Consider the following 17449-nt stretch of genomic DNA (forward strand, 5'->3'; position numbering starts at 1 on the left):
ATAAATATGAGTTTGGGGAGACGAAATACTCCTGTTTTCAATCATTTATTTTTTTTTTTTAAGTGTAGCTTGCAGTTAAAACATTAAAAAGCCTTGGAGTATTTTAATTTGTGATAGTTTTATTCAAGATCATTACAGAAGCTGTCCAGCAAACATATCGAGGGGTGTCTATATTATTTAGCTTTTACTGATTATGGCTAAGCAATAAAAATGACTTTGGAGTTACAAACAAAATGAGCTGCAAACAAAACAAGTTACGAACAGAAAACTGGTCCCAGTTGTGTTTGTAAGTTTAGTCGCCAGTGCATTGCACTTATAAATTGGTACGTTCGCCAAAACTCACTCATTCACTATTGTTAACCCCTTGTGCAATTAGCGGTCATGGTGGTCTTCACCGTTGAGGTAATTTATCCCACTGAAAGGTGTAACACGCTGGCCCATCCTGGCTTTGAACATGCAACCTACTGTGATTGTTACTACACCCCCTGCACCGTACCTTCAGGCTCGTCCCCACAACACGCGAGCGCTCGTGCGGCGGTCCGGCATCACATTCCATCCATCGCGTTGGTGGTGTAAAGCGTGGCGTGTGGGCGGCAGCAGGTTGTAGAAGGAGCCAACAAGCTGTATCTCCCGCAGGAAGCTGCGTCCTGTTGTGTAGTGTGTGGGTTCCGTTCTCCAAGTGGAAACTCAAACAGTCACTTAGCTGTCCAGGTTTTAACTGCAGGAATTCTAATTAGACACGTTACGGCGGTACCTATACAGCGCTGACACCATATTGCACCTTTGACGCATTAATTTACGTACAGTTTATAGCGTATGTATGGGGCGTCGCATTAATATAAAGGAAATTGTCCAGTTTACAGTACTATGAATATTCTTATAATATAATCAGGTGCTGCAGCATCATTGATCAGTCACTTTGGCTTCGGCCTCTGATTGGCTGCGATCGGCGAATCACGTTGGGTGTTCCTTCCTGCTAGGTGTGTGTGACCCCATGTGCATGAACGGAGGGCGCTGCGTGAGCCCCGGAGTGTGTGACTGCCCGTCGGGCTGGAGGGGCCGGCGCTGCGACAAGCGTAAGTATTAACCTGGGAACAGACAGCAGGTGGCGTAGCGGTTAGAACAGCAGTCTTGCCTACAAAAAGCCTGGCTTTGGAAACCTTAACCTACCGTAGTGCCCTCGATCACAGTAGTTACCCAGAACTGGTGCAGTAAAATGTACCCTGCTGTAGGAGTAAGTAACATTGGAGAAAGGAGTAAGATATAAAATGAAATGTTTTTTATATTAAATTAATCTAGTCCACACTGTAGTTCAGTACTAGAGCTATCAGCTCCTTATCGAAGGTTCTCGGTTTGGATCCCACCTCATACCGGGGTACCATTAATCACTGTGTTAACCCTAATCGGACACAGGAAAAAAGAGCATGTTATAAATGGGTAAACAGCAGGTAAACCGGAGTTGTTTCTGAGAGGCGTCCTCTGCCCTCCTGCCTTTCAGCCACATGTTTGCAAAAGTGTCTGAATGGAGGCGAGTGCGTCGCGCCCAACGTGTGTCACTGCGGTCCAGGGTGGCAGGGGCTCCTGTGCCAGATCCGTACGTATCGCCCCGACCCCCCCACCCCGACTGTCCCGCACAGGGCAGTTTGCAGCTCCTGCTTCGCTCCCCCTGTCTGTCGCTGGCCGCCTCCTCCGCTTCGCTCCGAAGGCACGTAAACGTCACGCCTCCCTTTCCCACGATGCCGTCCTCGGCCGAGCAACGACGCGGGGTGGGGGGGGGAGGCGGTAGGCCACGCTTAGCCCGCGTCCCCAACGCAACGGAGTCGCACCGTTACCTAAAATGAGCAATAAGGAGGCTGACTGGTACCTCGTGGTGGGAGGGCGTGCGCTTCCTTGTCTTTTAAGCGATGGTCCCGATGGATGGACTCTCTCCTCGTCCTCCTCGTCCTCCTCCTCCTCCTTGTCCTCCTCGTCGTCCTCCTCTGCTCCGTTATCCTCTTTTATTAATGACAATCGGGCCCGTTTTATTTGCATACTGATTGCTGTAATGGAACATCACGTTTGTGCGCTCACCTCCCACCACCGAGGCTTAATTAACCGCTGAAGAAATCTCTCATGTCAAGCGTTCTGGACTTCTCCACCCTAACCGGGGCGGGGGGGGGGAAGGAAGTGTTCATCACTTCATAACTATGGAGAATAATGCCACGTTTATTGTTCAGCCGTCGTTTTTGTAGTTTGCTCCCTTTTTAGCGAGTGGGTGGCAATAAACTGGATTTATTGCTTCGGTGTTTTTATTTATTTAGTCCTGCACTGCCGTATATTGGAGTCCATTAAGACAATAATGGTCATTAGTAAATCTGCCGCATATGTGCAGTCATTGAGGCTCAGTTTTGAGCACGAGGCAAATAAATTTCACAGGGATCCTTTTGGATGCTAATCTGGGTATTTAATGAAGCTGTTTTTCATTAATTGCAAGAACACACTTCAATGCACTCAGATGATTTATCTCCCCCAGTTGTCCTTTCTGCTGCACTTTTGGCACGATGGCCTTGAAAGGTAAAGGTGCTCCAGGTGTGCGGGGGGGGGGGGGTCACCAGTGCTCATCATGACTACTTTGTCGGTGATCTTGAACTCTGACCTGTGATTTGGGGGCTATGTCCACAGCTATCTGCGAACAGAGATGTTTGTATGGCAGCCGCTGCATCCGGCCCAACGTCTGCGCGTGTGGAAGGGGCCGTACGGGGCCGCTGTGCGCCACAAAGGTCCGCGGGGCCATGGGATCCATCCTGGCTGCTCTGGCAATATGCAGATTCTATTATTACTATTAGAAATGTTATTATTATTGCTGCTGTTGTTATTATAATAATAATAATTATTATAATTATTATTTTTGCTGTTGTTCTAATAATAATTATTATAGTAAGAGGAAATAAGCTTAGTGCACACTAACTCACCATAGAGATATGCGATATATTAATATATAACATTTATGTCACTTCATCTTGATTATTTGACTCCCAATAAAAAAGTCCAGTTTTTTTATATTTTGTATATATATATTTTATATAACAAGCATGACTGCAGGAAAGTTGATGGAAGCTTTTCATTGGCTGATTAGGCTGTCTGTCACATCAAGGAAGCAGTTGATTGGATGTTCAGAATGCACGTTGTGTGTTCCAGCTCCCCATTGGCTGAAGCTGAAGATGGGTCCTTTGTCAGAAGACACGCCCATGTGAAACCCGTCTGCCTGCCGTCGCACTGTGGACCCCCACTGCATGTCCACATGAACTGTAATATATATTTTTCTAAAGATTATTTATATTTAATGATATAATTTAATTTGTCATATTTAATCAATAACTTTTCTCACCATTTTCGTACTTGGAAAGAAATGTCGCGGTCTTACCTTGACGTGTTTCTCGACGCCTTTGTCCTCGACATCCCGGGTTGCGGAGAATCCCGCCGAGGCCCAAGGCGTCCAGATGGGATACTGACCGCAGTCCTGTTTCTTGTCTCGCCATCACTTCTCAGTGCCTGCTTTTTACGAATGTCTCACTCACCTTTTGGCCCACTCTGATGCAGATTCTCTGTATTTGAGTGCATTTTTGCACGTTTTGTTTCTGAAGCACACGTGATCGTGGCCTTTCTGTTGGCCCCAAGAGGTGGCAATTCGGTTCACAATAAAAGGCTCATTGCAGGCAACGCGCTGCACTGGCAAAAGTGTTCTTTAGCCTCCTGGTCATGTTTGTCCAGAAGCTGCTGCTCCGTTTCCCTCATCCGAGGTATCGGAAATGTGCAAAACGTTTAAACGTCCTCAACAAGCTCCGAGTCCCGACCCCCAAATCCACATTGTAACACAACCCTTTGGTGTCTCACAGCGCCTGGGTGGTGCGAGAGGACATGGGTTCGATCCCCGCTCAGCCTGTGTGGAGTTTGCATGTTCTCGCTGTGTCTGCGTGGGTTTCCTCCGGGTGCTCTGGTTTCCTCCCGCAGTCCAAAGACATGCTGTTCAGGTTTCCCCCTGTAGCGTGTGAGTGACAGAGAGAGTGTGTTCCGCTGATGTACGGACGAGTGACCCAGTGTAAGTAATGTATCTAGCAGTGTAAGTCACCGCGGTGAATAAAGTGTATGGGCTGATAACACTACATAGAGTTCATTGGGAGTTGCTTTGGAGAAAATAAATAAATGTAATTAGTTAAAGCTGCAGTTGGTCTGGTCTGATGGGGCAAAAGAGTATATGCCACCTGTTTGGTTAAAATAAAAATAGAGGACTGGTCCATTTTTAGATAGTTTAGGATGTTATTTTAAATCTCAGTCATTGGTAACGAGGTTTTGTCTTCCTTGCTCTTTTCTGTAAAACATAAATCATAATGCAGTCAAACTCTGTCCAAGAGAATTAAGCTGTCTTTTTAACAATGATAACTAATTTTACCCCTCCGTTGACCTGCCATGTGTTTGCAAAACCCCTCAGATTGTGCAGTAAGTCTTCCTGGTAGGAAATTTGAAAGCAATATTTTTTATGAATGATTTTTCATTATGGAAAGCAGATGTTGAAATAATTTCACGCCAGTCACCCTGTGAAAATGACTCGCTGTGTCTCCATGCATTCTTTAAACTTTCAGACAGGACTCTGTTGCCTTACACTCGTGTGTGTATGTGTGTGTTTTGTTTGTTGACATTGTAACAGTTAAAAATTCACACTGCGATTACAAAGGAACAAAACGAAAAGTGGCCCGAAAACGAATGTTTTCGCTCGTTCCGCTGTGGCGGCTCCTCATGTCCCTCGGGACTCGGTTTGCAAGCGAGTCACTGAAAGCGGTGCAGTGTTTGTGGGTCTCATTCCTCTCTTTCTCTGCGTGCGCGCGCACACACACACACACACACACACACACACAAACAAACAATCATTACATTGCTCTCCAAGGACACCATGTAAAATATTCTGATGATCCAAATTCCCAAGTTTGTTTATATGTCACCACTGCAGCGTGACGAGACGCAGATTTGTGGCCTGTCCCCCAGGGGGTTGCGGTCCCAGCTCCTGCTCCATCGGCCCGATTTCAAGCCGGTGGAGGACTAACGTCGCGCCGGCTCCTTGAATTATGAAGCGCTGAGTTGTGAATGTTTAAACACACACTGTTTTCCTATTTACTTGTTCCTTTTATTGCATCTTCACACATTTCCATTTGGGGAGGAGCAGAGGAACCTGTATTTACCCTCCCAGCAGATAGATGGCAGTAAAGAGCACTCAGAACCGCCACAATTGAACTCGTCTCCACAGTGTTTACAGCAGGTGTCTCTATTTGTGAGTGTCGGTGAGCATTGCCTGCCTCTCCTTGACGAATCCTTCAACAAGCTGCACCGAGCAGGAGTTTGTGGAGAGAAAGTGTGTTTATTTTTGGTCATTTCAATTTTCAGTATTATTTTAGCTTCAAGTAAATTGCACAATTTAAAACGTACAGAGTATTTTTTATTTATAGTAGCTAGAGCCAAGGTTTTCGCAGAACCTAACTTGTTGGGGGGTGGGGGTGGGGGGGGGCAGGTACAGAGCCCCCGGATTCATCAGTAATAAAGTGATTTTCTCCCCTGAGGCTGCCCGTCCCCCACCCCCCTTGCTGTGCTCATCAGTCGGTTTGGTGCTGTGAAAATGAACAAACGGGCGTCGCAATTCTGACCTCTTTAAAACGTGATTTTTATGTCTGTGTGCACAGCGAAAAAAGGAGGAAATCGGCCGGACCCCCAGTATGAGGCCGACAGACTGCGCCTCCCCAGTCGATCCTGCTCCGAGTCCCTGCTGTGCCAGTTCCCCCCCACAACCACCACCACCACCACCCAGGTGGCTGAAGATCACCTTTATGTACCAAACACTTTTTTTTTATATAGTTACTGCGCTATATATACATCTATATTTACAGGTATCCCTCCATTTACAAACAATTTTCACTGTAATCACATTCACAAAATTTCATTGTATTCCATACAATGACAAAGTATCTCATCTTTATCTAATATTTTGTTATGACTTTTGACTTTTACATTATAGGTACGTTTATTCATTTATCAGACACTTTTTTCCAAAGCGACGAACATCTCATAGAAAATACAGTGTGTTCATTACGTTAGTAGAAAGAAACACTTGGATGCAGATGTGTGATTCTTAAGTGCAGTTAGTTTGTTTCTTTCCACCATATGAACCAACGTTCATCACACAAGTAGCTGCATAAAACTTTTATTATTATTATTACTTTATTCATGCACTGTAACTTCATGATCATCCCCAGATAAGCCTTTATACAGCCGCTACTCTGGCATTGTATGTGATTGTTTGTTTGTGAACCTTATTCTTAACCTCCTACCAATGTTTTTTTTTTTTTTTTAATCAGGATTCATCTATTCTGCGTTTTATGCACCTCCTCGAGCGATGAACATCGGTGCATCAAGTGGAAAGTAACAAACTAGGTTTACTTAAGAATCACATGTCTGCAGCCATGTCTCTTTCTCTTAATGTAACGCACAAATATTTTTTTTGCTGAGATGTCAGCTGCTTCGTAGGAAAGTGTCTGCTAAATTAATAAATGCAAATGTAAATTAAGCTGCATATTCTTTGGCGTGTCACTTCAATATGGTCCTCAAGTACATGAATGGAAAAAAAATTCAATATTCACTTTTCAAGAGGCTCTTCTGTGGTACCTATGGTATGTTTACCTCATGCCCCTTGACCCACACTGGACAAGGGGTTTTTGGTGAATGAATGAATGAATGAATGAATGAATGAATGAATGAATGAAGAAAAAGTGCCACTTCTTGTTGACTTGTGTCGGTCCTGCGATCTGATTTCAGGTGAACAGCTGCTCTCCACACTGCTTTTGCACTGATAAAATGAGGACACCCCCAACCCCCAACCCCCACCTGTATGTGTAATTTTCTCCCCATGTTTCGTCTGCTGTTGACACTGACAATTTGATGCGTTCTGGGGCTGTTTTTGTCACTGCATGTGATTGTGTTTATATTTGTAATCTTTATACAATAGTGGCTCATCCTTGATTTCAGAATTAGGCACCTGTATCAATACATGAAAACAAAGAAATGAATTAGCATTAGAAATTAAATATCATATTAGCCTTTTCTCCAACTGAGAGTTCAAGGAGGATAGTGTTTTTTCACAAGTTCTTTACTGCCATCTACTGGCCACTCTTATGTAATTACACTTTGTACCTGCTTACAAGATTTCTGTTGCATGAGAAAATGTTTAAAAGAAATGAAAACATATCAAAAAGAATATGTTAATTATGAAGTGCCTCTTTATATTTGTATATGTACTTTAGTGGCTAATATTTCGCATTTTGTCATTGCATGTATGTTTATACAAGCACAGACCACATGATTACATGGTGAACAGACCAGGGTGTTTTTTTTTTTTGTTTTTTTTTTTTTACTCTGACTTCCCTTTGGCCTGATGTATTTTAGTTGTAGCACTTATTACATTTTACTCATGTTGGTATGTTAAAAATAAGTTTGAGCCACTGTCAATATCCGGTAACCAAGTGATTATTAATTTATTGTGGAGGTGCAATAAATGAGGGCTGTTTACACTTTGCCCAAGGATCACAGTTCCGCTTTTACCGCAGCCTTGGATAAATATAAAGGAGGCAATAAATCAGCTAATTGCTGTGAGTAACTTAAGTTCTGTGTCACAAGACGGTGAAACATGCCGTGTCTCGTGGGTCTCGTGTGTCCGTCGCCTGGGGGTCTGCATGCAGGGAGGCCGGAGACGCTGGACGCCGGACACGAGCGCGCACTCGAATCCTTGCAAAGCCTTTAAAACTTAGGGCGCGCCCCCGACGGAGCCCTTTCTCGCACCTCCAGAAAGTGTTTGTGGAGCCGCTTTACAGAAGTAACACTATATAAGAGTCGCACGCGTTCAGGGGTATTTTTATCTCCTCTAAAGATGGCTCTCGCTCTCGCTCTCGCTCTCGCATCAGACCGCCGCCGCCATCGTGGACGCGCCGCACGCGGCCGCACACCTGGACTGCTCACTCACTCGCCCCGCGCGCCGTGGCCAAGGTGCCCTTCTCTCATTGGTCCGTTCCAGCACAAGGCCCTGTTTTCTGGCACGTTTCTCCAAAGCAGTTCGCAGCGTTGAGCCACTTACTCCGATTTGCCACTTACTCTTATTTACCCCTTTGTAGAGCACAGTGATTTTTTTCTGGATCAGTCCAGGGCATTTGACTTGATCAAGGGTTCAAACCAAAAGGCTACGAGTACAAACTGATAGCTCTCACCCCTGTGCCAGCCTTTGGGATTGCGCTGCATTATTATTATCATCATCATCATCATCATCAGTAGGAGTAGTGATAGCTTTTTTTTGATTTATCTATCCATCTCATTTCTTTCTCTAGGATGACTTCCAGTTTTAGGTTTATACACTTCAGCAGCTTACACTGTTTTGCCCTTTTTTACAGAGGGTAAATTTTTACTGTATCAGTTGAGGTTTGGGGCCGTGATGGAGGGAACCACTGCAGGATGTGGCATTTGTACATTAATTCTTTGTTTGGAAACAACAAGTCAGACCACTGTGCCACCTGCTGGCCCACCTGTACGTGATCCCCGCCGCCCCAAAGGCACATCACACACCTACGCATGGGGAGGGGGGCAGGTACAGGTAGGCCCAGGTGCGTGGGTGTTTCTGCAACTCGGTGAACTCTGCACTTGGTCTCACGACCATAGAAAAGGGTTTCAGACAGAGAGCCGGGGCTCCCGTCACCCCGTGGGGGGTGGGGGTCTTGTTTAGATGTTGTGCACTGCAGGCTGTCCCCAGCCTCTCTGCTTGCTCCAATCTGTCACATTAACAGTGGCAGGAGTGTGTGTGTGTGTGTGTGTGTGTGTGTGTATATATATAAACCCCTCGTCTCCAAAGACCACAACAGGTGTGTCCCGCACTCCACCTGTCTCCCCTTTTCCAGAGGGCACATGATGGTCGTCCAGCAGGGCTCAGTCATTCAAGAAATGCCATGCCCTGGGGGCGGGGGGCACACGCGGACCCCCGTCACCGGATCGGCGGCAGCTGGCCCCAGGTGCTATTTTCGCCTCGCGGAGGGCGCTCGGCACACTCGGACGCCACTCTCGCCAGCTTCGCCATGAAGTCCGCTGGGAGCGAGCGGGGAGGCCCCCCGGACGGCTGCCCCTCGGACCCGGACGAGCTGGACAGCAGCGGCGAAAGCTCCGGACGCTCGGCCGGCGGCCGCAGCCCCCTGAGCGGGGCGGGCAAGGGGGAGAGGCGGGGACGGAGCCGGGGCCCCGTGGGCGTGAGCCGGCAGCGGCAGGCGGCCAACGCGCGCGAACGCGACCGCACCCACAGCGTGAACACGGCCTTCAGCGCCCTGCGCACCCTCATCCCCACGGAGCCGGCCGACCGCAAGCTCTCCAAGATCGAGACGCTGCGCTTGGCCTCCAGCTACATCTCGCACCTGGCCAACGTGCTGCTGCTGGGCGACGACTGCCTGGACGGACAGCCCTGCCTCAAATACCCGCCCATCCTGCAGGGCGGCGCCGCTAACGGCAGCCCGGCCCTCCGGCCCATTTGCACGTTCTGTCTGAGCAACCAGAGGAAATCGGTGAGTTTGCGGCGCTTCGAGGCAGAGCGAGTCAAAAAAAGTACTAACCCAGCTCGCAAACACGACCTCATCCTTAAGGGAAGTGAAATTTTCATTCGATCCATTTTCGATGCAGAAAAGTTGGAAAGTGCTTCTCTTTGATTGCGCTGTGGCTCCACGTGACCCTTCGCCACGCAAATTACCCAGCAGTCAGCGGGGCACGTGACGATCGAGCGATCGCTCGCATGCGAATCAAGCTTGAATATTGACTCCCGTAAGGAGGCACGCTCACTAAAGCGGGAGTCTTTGTGTCTGCAGAAATGCAGTGAGTGGGATGGATCCGGGTTTCTATCCATTTTTTAAACCGATTTTCCGTGACTTTTTTCACGTGCAAAAATTGTGATGGAAAATCGCGGCGATCGCTGCTGACACACTCCTCTCTGTTCTTCCAGCTCCGGGATGGAGAGAAGTACCCATCCATCTGAGGCGGAGGACACGCCGCCCGCCGGTCACACACTGATGTTTACATGTAAAGAATCCTTTAGTTGAGCAGAAATTGACGATGTTTTGTATATTTCGTAAGTCGGAACGAAACCCTTGAATTGCACTTTTCCGTCGCCAGTTTTGATCGCTTTGTTTTGGTGACATGTAACTCGAGGCCACATGTGCGATGTCGCACTTGCCTCCGCGGCTATTTCGGGATGCGAAACGCTACACCTCCGACCGGACGGCCCGGGACGTCAGCGCCGCGTCCGCGGGGCGCTACGCCGCCCCCTGCTGGCGTTTCGATGTCGCGCCGCGGAGCCGCGGGGGGGAGGCCGTCGCCGCTTCCAGGTTCCGGAGGAGCGTCCCCACCGGCGGCGGGAAGCGCGGCAAAAACCACATCGTCCTCGGAAGCAAAGGTACAAGGAAGACCCTCACGAGCGTTTACCGTGCTTAGTTCGCTCACCTTTGAGTAGCTTCCATGCCAGCACTGAGGTCGGTTACATGTCGCAGGATGGATGGGGGTTCATGTTTACTTGCATGTGTTGCACACGTGTCCAAACACATAAACACGTGAGGCCCCTCTCGCTCGGAGCAGGAGGACCTTACAGGAAACGCTTTTAACGTCGAATAAGGCACATTTTACTGCGTTTGCTGCTATTTCAGTTCCTAATGATCTGTTATGTGACATTTACACCAAGTCAAAATTCCAGTGATTATAGAACCGTCCATTTTGAAGCCACCCCCCCCCGCGAGACATTTACGTGACGCTACTCATCCTTCTGCACAGCCCAGAGCCCGAACGGGTCCTCGTCCCCCGTCCTTTGGAATATAGGGCTGCCTACCTCCAGGAGCATTCTCAATGTGCCTCTTCTCGAGCATACTTGAATTTCAACATGTCCAATTCGAAATGTCTTTCGCACTTTGCAAAATAGACAATTTACTAAATATTTTTGTACTGAAATTGCAGTCATCAATTAACAGGGCTTTGATTCACATTAAAACATGGTGAGAATCACGAGCTTCCCTCTGGTGTGTGTGTACCTGGACGGTCCATTTGGGGACCGCAAGATTGCATGGTGGTGAGAGCTCTTGTAATCAAAGATCCTGCCTTCAGATCCCCACAATGACTACCCTGAATTACCCAGCTATGGAAACAGGCAAATCGGTGTAAGCTAAATGTATGATGATCAAAAAGGCACCAGGGAAAAAAGTTTGTCAGATAAATTACACAATGCAACTTGTATCCAACTTTGGGTGACATCATGAGGGACCAACTTTCCAACATCTGAACTCGCGGTAAAATATTACAACTGCGAGCCCATCAGCTATAATGACATAGTTGAGATTTTTAACAATTCCCTCTTTAGCTGATATTTCGAAATTAAGTTTAGATGTTCCCGCTCCCTCACCGCACACCCCACAGGCCCGTCGAACACGAGGTGGTGCCATCGTTACCCTTCCGCCCTCCGTGTCTGTGCTGGTCACACATCATCTTCCCAAAAAGTACAACCACACCACAAGGAGAAAAATGAATGTTTTATTTTTATTTAAAAAGTCAATTATTATTTTAGGGTAAAGAAAGAGCTGAATGACTCACTGACCTGCCCCGTTATGTAACAGAGGGACCGCGAGCTCCTCGAGGGGGACGCCAGCCACACCTGTACTGCAGGTGACTGTTCTGTACAATTTTTGGACGACCACAGCAGAGATGTGGTAAATGGGGAAGGAAGGGCTTTACTGCTTGGGCAAAAAGGCAAAAGAAAAGGGGGCGGGGCGGGGGGTGCCTAAAACGTTTCAAACCCATCAGGCCTCCGTCCGCTCGACGCAGACGAGGGATTCCACCCTGTCTGAACAGTAATATCCAAATGCCGCACATTATGTTGAATGTTTCCTTTTGTGGGAAAATTGGTTTAATAAAATTTAAGAAAGAAAAAAAAAAAAAAAAAACCTGGACCAGAACAAATCTGAATAATTTCCCAACATGGCAGCAGTGGAAACTTCATAGAAAACATTGATGTGGAGGTTTAGAATTCTTGATCTATGAAGTGTAAACATTTATTAGATACAAAAAGAGTTAAAATAAAGTGGTGGTTAAAGCCCTTAAATCACACCTAAACGTTACGGTTGGAAAACAAATGCAGGAGGTAGAAGATAAACAAAGGAGGGACCAGACGGGGGTCCATAACAAAACGCTCTACTTCTCCTGCAGCCGCCGAACGGAGCCGTGCGCCGGGTGCTCAGTCGCCCTCCTCCTCCTCGGACTCCGACTCTGTAAAACACAGCGGGTTCGAGTCGTGACGCACACACCGCCCGTTTCGTTTATAATCACGAATCCAGGGTGCGACTTCTTTTTAATGTCCATCACAGCTTTTCTTTTTTTTTTTTTTTAAAAACAGATGCAAATTTTATGTTATTGTCAGAATAACTGATATAAGACGTGCTCAACAGGATATTGAAAAGAAGGGAGGGGCTGAGGTGCTCAGGACCCCCAGATATACACATATAGAGAAAAGCTGGAACGCCGATGAGGACATCCCTCCGAAACGCACCTGTATGAAAAACTGAACTGGCCCAGTAAGCTTGTTAGTGCCGTCCAACCCTAAACCTAACAACCATCAGCGTTATCCACCGACTAGGTGACTTTAGCAAAGCCTTCAATCTAACTCTGGGAAAAGGGTTAAGGCTATTTTGTTTATTAAAATGATATATATCTCCAGCCCTAGTTCTCACCTTCTTCGGCATTTTTGAGCCACTCCACAAACTTCTTCATCTGCTCCAGGAACACACTCTTTCCTTTGGCAACGTGGGCATCCGTGTACCACTTGAGAATCGCCTCCTCGCTCAGAACGTCCGCTGAAAGAACGAGAACGGTTAAAGAGACGAGGGAGGCGGCGGCAAGACCGCGGCACCGTTACCCTGAGGTCTAACGGAGGCTCACCTTTGTAGAGCAGCACCACGATCTTCTGGAAGGCCTTCATGAAGTGGATGTTGTCGTAGCAGTACTCCTGGATCTTGAGCAGCAGCGTGAGCTCCGACAGGCCCTGCGATGTGAATGCCTTCAGGAGAGGGCTGTATTGCTGCACAAATGAGCAGGAAGACAGGCGTCTCAGGGAAGCACGAGGAGGGGCAGAACCAGCGCGACCTGAGCTCTTCATCGTAATCCAACTTCGCTACGACTAAGTCGAGGAAAGAAACTTGTCACTGGATGGAAATACGGATGCTCCGTGGAGGATGCCGCAAGTCGTACCTTCAGGTGTTTGATGGCTTGTTCCGTGACCAGCTCCTCCTTCTTGTTCCACTCCACAGAGCTCATCACGCTGGACCACACAATGCCGATCATCGTCTGCTCCGAGATGTTGGACTTCTTCATCTCCTCCTTCACGTAGGCGATGATCTAAGGGGGCAACAGAGGGTCAAACTCGTGACATGTGGCCCTTTACATTCATTTCTATTCGCTCATCTTATGCTTTTCTCCGAGGTGATGCAGAACGTCAGATTGTAACACGGCGACGTCAAAAAGTATCCGCAATAATGTTTGTAACATTATTAGGCGCTTTTTGACTTACTCTTGGGCATTTCCGTTTATTTCTACGCTTTTCCCCAAAGCAGTTTTTAGTGTATCAATTCAGGGTAAATCCCTGGTACTACAGTAGCAGGGAATCGAAAGCAGCTCCTCTGAGTTCAAGGTAGCAGCTCTAACCGCTGCGCCACCTACCGCCCTTCAGAAAGTACTACTAGAAATATTTGGCTAACTCACGGTTAATCCACTTTGAAGGTATATATGTGCACAACATGTTCTGAGAATGTTACCAGGTAGGCTAGCAGTGTTTTTTCTTTTTTTTTTAATGTGGTATCCAAATACCACAAAAAGAGGTAAATGAGTTTATGCGGTTTCCTGCTGTAACAGAAAGTGCATTTGGTGAGGACACAGCCTCGGAGCTCTAAACAAGCATGTAGGACAGACCGACGGTGAGAGCGGAGGGCGGCTCACGTCTTTGAACGCGTCTCCGCGCGACATTTGCTCCTGCAGCTCCTTCTGCAGCTCCTTCCGCGCCCCGATGGACTGCTGATTGCGGGCAAAGTCCGACAGCTCCTTGAGCCCGGCATCCGTGAAGTACTTTGAGAAGTGTTCGCAACTCCGCTTGTTGGCAGGGAACAGCTCCTGGAGCCGGAGCAAGGCAGACATACCGTCAACATCTTCTTCGCCTCAGCTTACAAATCCTCGTTACAACATTAAGCTGCTTACAGTCATTTTTACCGTGTCCGAGCAAACGTCTACGTGGCAAACTCACCATCAGCCGGTTATCCATGCCGACCTTGCGGAGGCTGGCGGCCACAGAGTTGATGTCTTTCTCGTTTATCCACGATTTAAAGAGCTTCACGGCGAAGGCCGCGGAGACGCCTGCGGGGAAAGACGGAAGCGAAGCTCAGCCGGCAGGTCGGGACCGGCTCCACGAGCATCACGTCAAAGCGGCGCGCGGCGTCACCTTCTTTCACGAGGTTCTCGTTGAAGAGGCTGCTGAGGATGGAGGCCGAGATGTTGCCGTTGGCCAGGAGGATGCCGGTCAGCATGGCCAGCTTGTTGCGCTCAGACTCTGTGAAGCCCTTGAGAAAGAGCAGCAGCTGCATGCGGAAGGAACAAATCCATTAGTTGGGCCCAATCCATAAATGAAATGAAATTACCATGACAGCAGCGTCCCGGCGGCTCACGGACTGGCAGGCCGACCTTTATAGTTTAACATTCTCATCTGAGTCCCACTTTCACGATCTGCCAAGTTTTACAACCAACCTTCTTGATCTCGTCTTCGAAACCTTTCTCCAGGTACTTGTAACGCCTGATCAGCTTGTTAAAAACCTGGGGGGATTAAACGCAGTCGACGTTAGAGTAACGTCGCTCCACGACCTCACACGTCGCACATTAACGTGTTGCTACGATATGAAGCCAAGAGGCTTTAGGAATGGAAAAATTATGAAGATAGTCACAAAATGGCACGATAAAGAAGCTAAATTTTAATTCAGGTTGCAGCCATAGAAACGGTTTGAAAGGAAAATTTTATTTGCCATCATCATCGACACGGAAGATGACGGCTCATCAGAAGGGGGTGGAGAAGCACTTGCAGGAGCCGACCTGAGCATACGCTTGCATGGTTTCCAGGTCCTCTTGTGCTTTGAAGAGGCAGAACTCCGTGCGGGTCATGTCATCGGAAAGAGTACCACCTGGGGCTGGAAAACGGAGAAAAAAAATGGGAGGTGCAGATGAACCTTTGAGACCATGAGGGTAAATGCGACACACGGCTCCTGGACCGCTGCGGGTGGCCCGCCCTTACCCAACATTCCACCAGCCACCAGGATGTCAAAGAGGGTCTCTGCATAGCGACGGTAGTCGAGCTTTGCACCAGAAGCATCGAGGAACTTTGCGACTGCTTCCAGATCAGTTCCAGTCTGATTCAGACCTTGCACGATACTTTCCTGAAACTGAGAAGGGTCAAATCTCTCCTTTTCATCTGTCGAGATAAGTTTAAAAAAGAATGCATTCAGATATCATAATTCACAAAGCAGTGCTTTAAGCATAAAATGGGACAATGGGACAATTTACCTCTTTTCCGAGTCTTAAAACGCTGTCCGGTTAGCGTTGGCTTCTGCTGCTTTTGATTATTCATAAAAGACGCTCTGTGAAAACAAAGAGGAGCACACTGGGTAAAGTATGACCTGGATGCAGCATCAGTCCCTGCTCACACACACGACAGCTCTTGATTAGTTTAAGGCCTGGAGGTCGCAGGTTGTCCCAGTCAACGTGCGGGGACTTTCCCTTTAAATGTGAAAGTATTTCCCCTTTAACATTGCAGCGAACCAGGAAACTACTACTAGCACTACATTTCCCAGAATCCAGCGCGTCCGCTCGTTTCCCCACATCAAAAAAAAAAAAAAAAAAAAAAAAAATTCCACATACAAGAAACGTTTCAGCTTTGCTCTCCCAATCGGGGTTTTCCATCCAATGTTCTCACATTTTTTGGCGAGTGGGTGTGGGGTCGCGCAGACCTTTTAATATAAAATTAGCCACATGGCCCCGAACTGCCACTACTAGCTGCCGCCGCGCGAGACTACGTAGGACGTAGGCCGCGAATCCGCATTCATTGTTCCCCATGCCGTTACCCCCCCTCCTTCAGATACAACGAAATGAGATAACTCCCATCCCTCCCGACTGCCGACACATAACAACTGGATCTGTTTGAAATGGTAAACCGAGGAGAATCAAAAAACGTGACAAACTTGGACCTTGGACTTGGTTTATTCGAGGGAAGTTCAAGTTCCAGGTGACGGCACGAGACGAGCACAAGACAGTGAGTGGACACGTCCAAAATTCTCCACGTCGCGACGTGTCGGCCCACGCGGGTCCAGGGAGTCGAGTTAATTCCTCCTGGTTCTGAACCGAACACACGACAGACACCCCCGCGCCGCGGCTAGGCTAGGAGCAGCAGGCCACAACATTTCAAAAACAATCTGAACGCATACGATCGATTCCCCCCCCTCCTCTCTCTCTCACTGTCTCTCACACACAGCGCACACACCCCAACCCGAGCGGCGGAACCCAACCCGCCATGCATGCCGCCGGCGGCAGCGCCCTTCGGACCCACGCCACGGTAACAGGGAAATGGTGGTACGACGGACGAGCGACTCCGCGGAGAAAAACTCACCGAAAAGAATGCCGCTCAAAAACGGTGGGAGAACCGAGAGACAGAGACGAGAGGGAGACAGGCGACCCCCCAGGAACAGTGTGGATACAAGGAGGATGATACAGGAACACGCCGATTATAGACACAGTGGCAATACGACGTTACAACGGATAGAAGGATGATACAATGTAGCAGAGCGGCGGCGCCGGATCCACTGGATGTGGACGATTCCACTCCCACGGGGGAGAGACAGCGTGACGGACCAGTCAGTACGACACCAGTAAAGGATTAATTCTGAATTATAGGCTTTGCTTTAACTTTTTAAAATGAAATTATGTATTTTCTAAGGCTTGCGGACCGTGTATTTAAGATGTTTCTTCATTAAAAAATATTTTCAAACGTACGGACTCCCCCGGCTGAACAGTAGTTGCGATATTCAGGGCTGAACCTTCAGCGAAACCTTTGGTCTGCATCACAAGGTGGGTGGGACTACTGTGGGTTACAGTGTCTCCTTGTCCTAACCGCTATGACAACGTCACAAACTGGGCGGTGGTGCTACCGATTACACTATCCCATTGGTCGAACTGCAACGAAACGTCATTGGAGAGGCAGGACTACTGTATCTTTGCGTGTTTTAACTGGTGGAACAGCTTTTGTACGTCACGAACGGGGCGGGACTAGTAGCGGTGACTGTCTCGT

At 48.0% G+C, this 17449-nt stretch overlaps 3 protein-coding genes across 6 annotated transcripts in view; 2 read left to right on the plus strand and 1 right to left on the minus strand.

The window, feature by feature from the left end:
• LOC108928273 (von Willebrand factor D and EGF domain-containing protein) overlaps positions 1–6400 on the plus strand; it is a 59829-nt gene extending 53429 nt beyond the window's left edge. For 2 of the 3 annotated variants that reach the window (XR_003798043.1, XR_003798044.1), the window contains 6 exons: positions 981–1076; positions 1499–1594; positions 2662–2759; positions 3178–3287; positions 5709–5912; positions 6381–6400. Coding sequence is in view for 1 of the 3 variants with exons in the window: in XM_029256953.1 (XP_029112786.1) it covers positions 981–1076; positions 1499–1594; positions 2662–2759; positions 3178–3192 (305 nt within the window). In the remaining 2 variants the exon portion in view is untranslated. Of the gene's footprint in view, positions 1–980; positions 1077–1498; positions 1595–2661; positions 2760–3177; positions 3755–5708; positions 5913–6380 lie in introns of those variants that run through there. The other variant, XM_029256953.1, reaches the window with a different exon arrangement.
• Positions 6401–9097: 2697 nt separating this feature from the next.
• LOC114912048 (transcription factor 15) lies at positions 9098–12030 on the plus strand. The gene is made up of 2 exons (XM_029256966.1): positions 9098–9611; positions 10043–12030. Exons 1-2 carry the CDS (start codon positions 9135–9137, stop codon positions 10073–10075), a joined length of 510 nt encoding a protein of 169 aa, XP_029112799.1. The 5' UTR covers positions 9098–9134; the 3' UTR covers positions 10076–12030.
• On the minus strand, positions 11647–16974 carry bzw1a (basic leucine zipper and W2 domains 1a). 2 transcript variants are annotated; one of them, XM_018741046.2, is made up of 12 exons: positions 16772–16974; positions 15673–15746; positions 15404–15580; positions 15205–15299; positions 14866–14931; positions 14564–14699; positions 14369–14478; positions 14068–14238; positions 13324–13470; positions 13015–13153; positions 12807–12929; positions 11653–12345 (listed from the first exon to the last, which is right to left on the minus strand). In XM_018741046.2, exons 2-12 carry the CDS (start codon positions 15734–15736, stop codon positions 12314–12316), a joined length of 1260 nt encoding a protein of 419 aa, XP_018596562.1. In that variant the 5' UTR covers positions 15737–15746; positions 16772–16974; the 3' UTR covers positions 11653–12313. The 2 variants fall into 2 exon arrangements, with proteins under 2 accessions (XP_018596568.1, XP_018596562.1); XM_018741052.2 differs by lacking the exons at positions 15673–15746; positions 16772–16974 and having other exon boundaries at positions 11647–12345; positions 15294–15299; positions 15404–15481.
• Between the last annotated feature and the right edge of the window lie 475 nt (positions 16975–17449).

This window comes from Scleropages formosus, chromosome 12, assembly GCF_900964775.1.
Source record: "Scleropages formosus chromosome 12, fSclFor1.1, whole genome shotgun sequence".
Taxonomy (NCBI): domain Eukaryota; kingdom Metazoa; phylum Chordata; class Actinopteri; order Osteoglossiformes; family Osteoglossidae; genus Scleropages; species Scleropages formosus.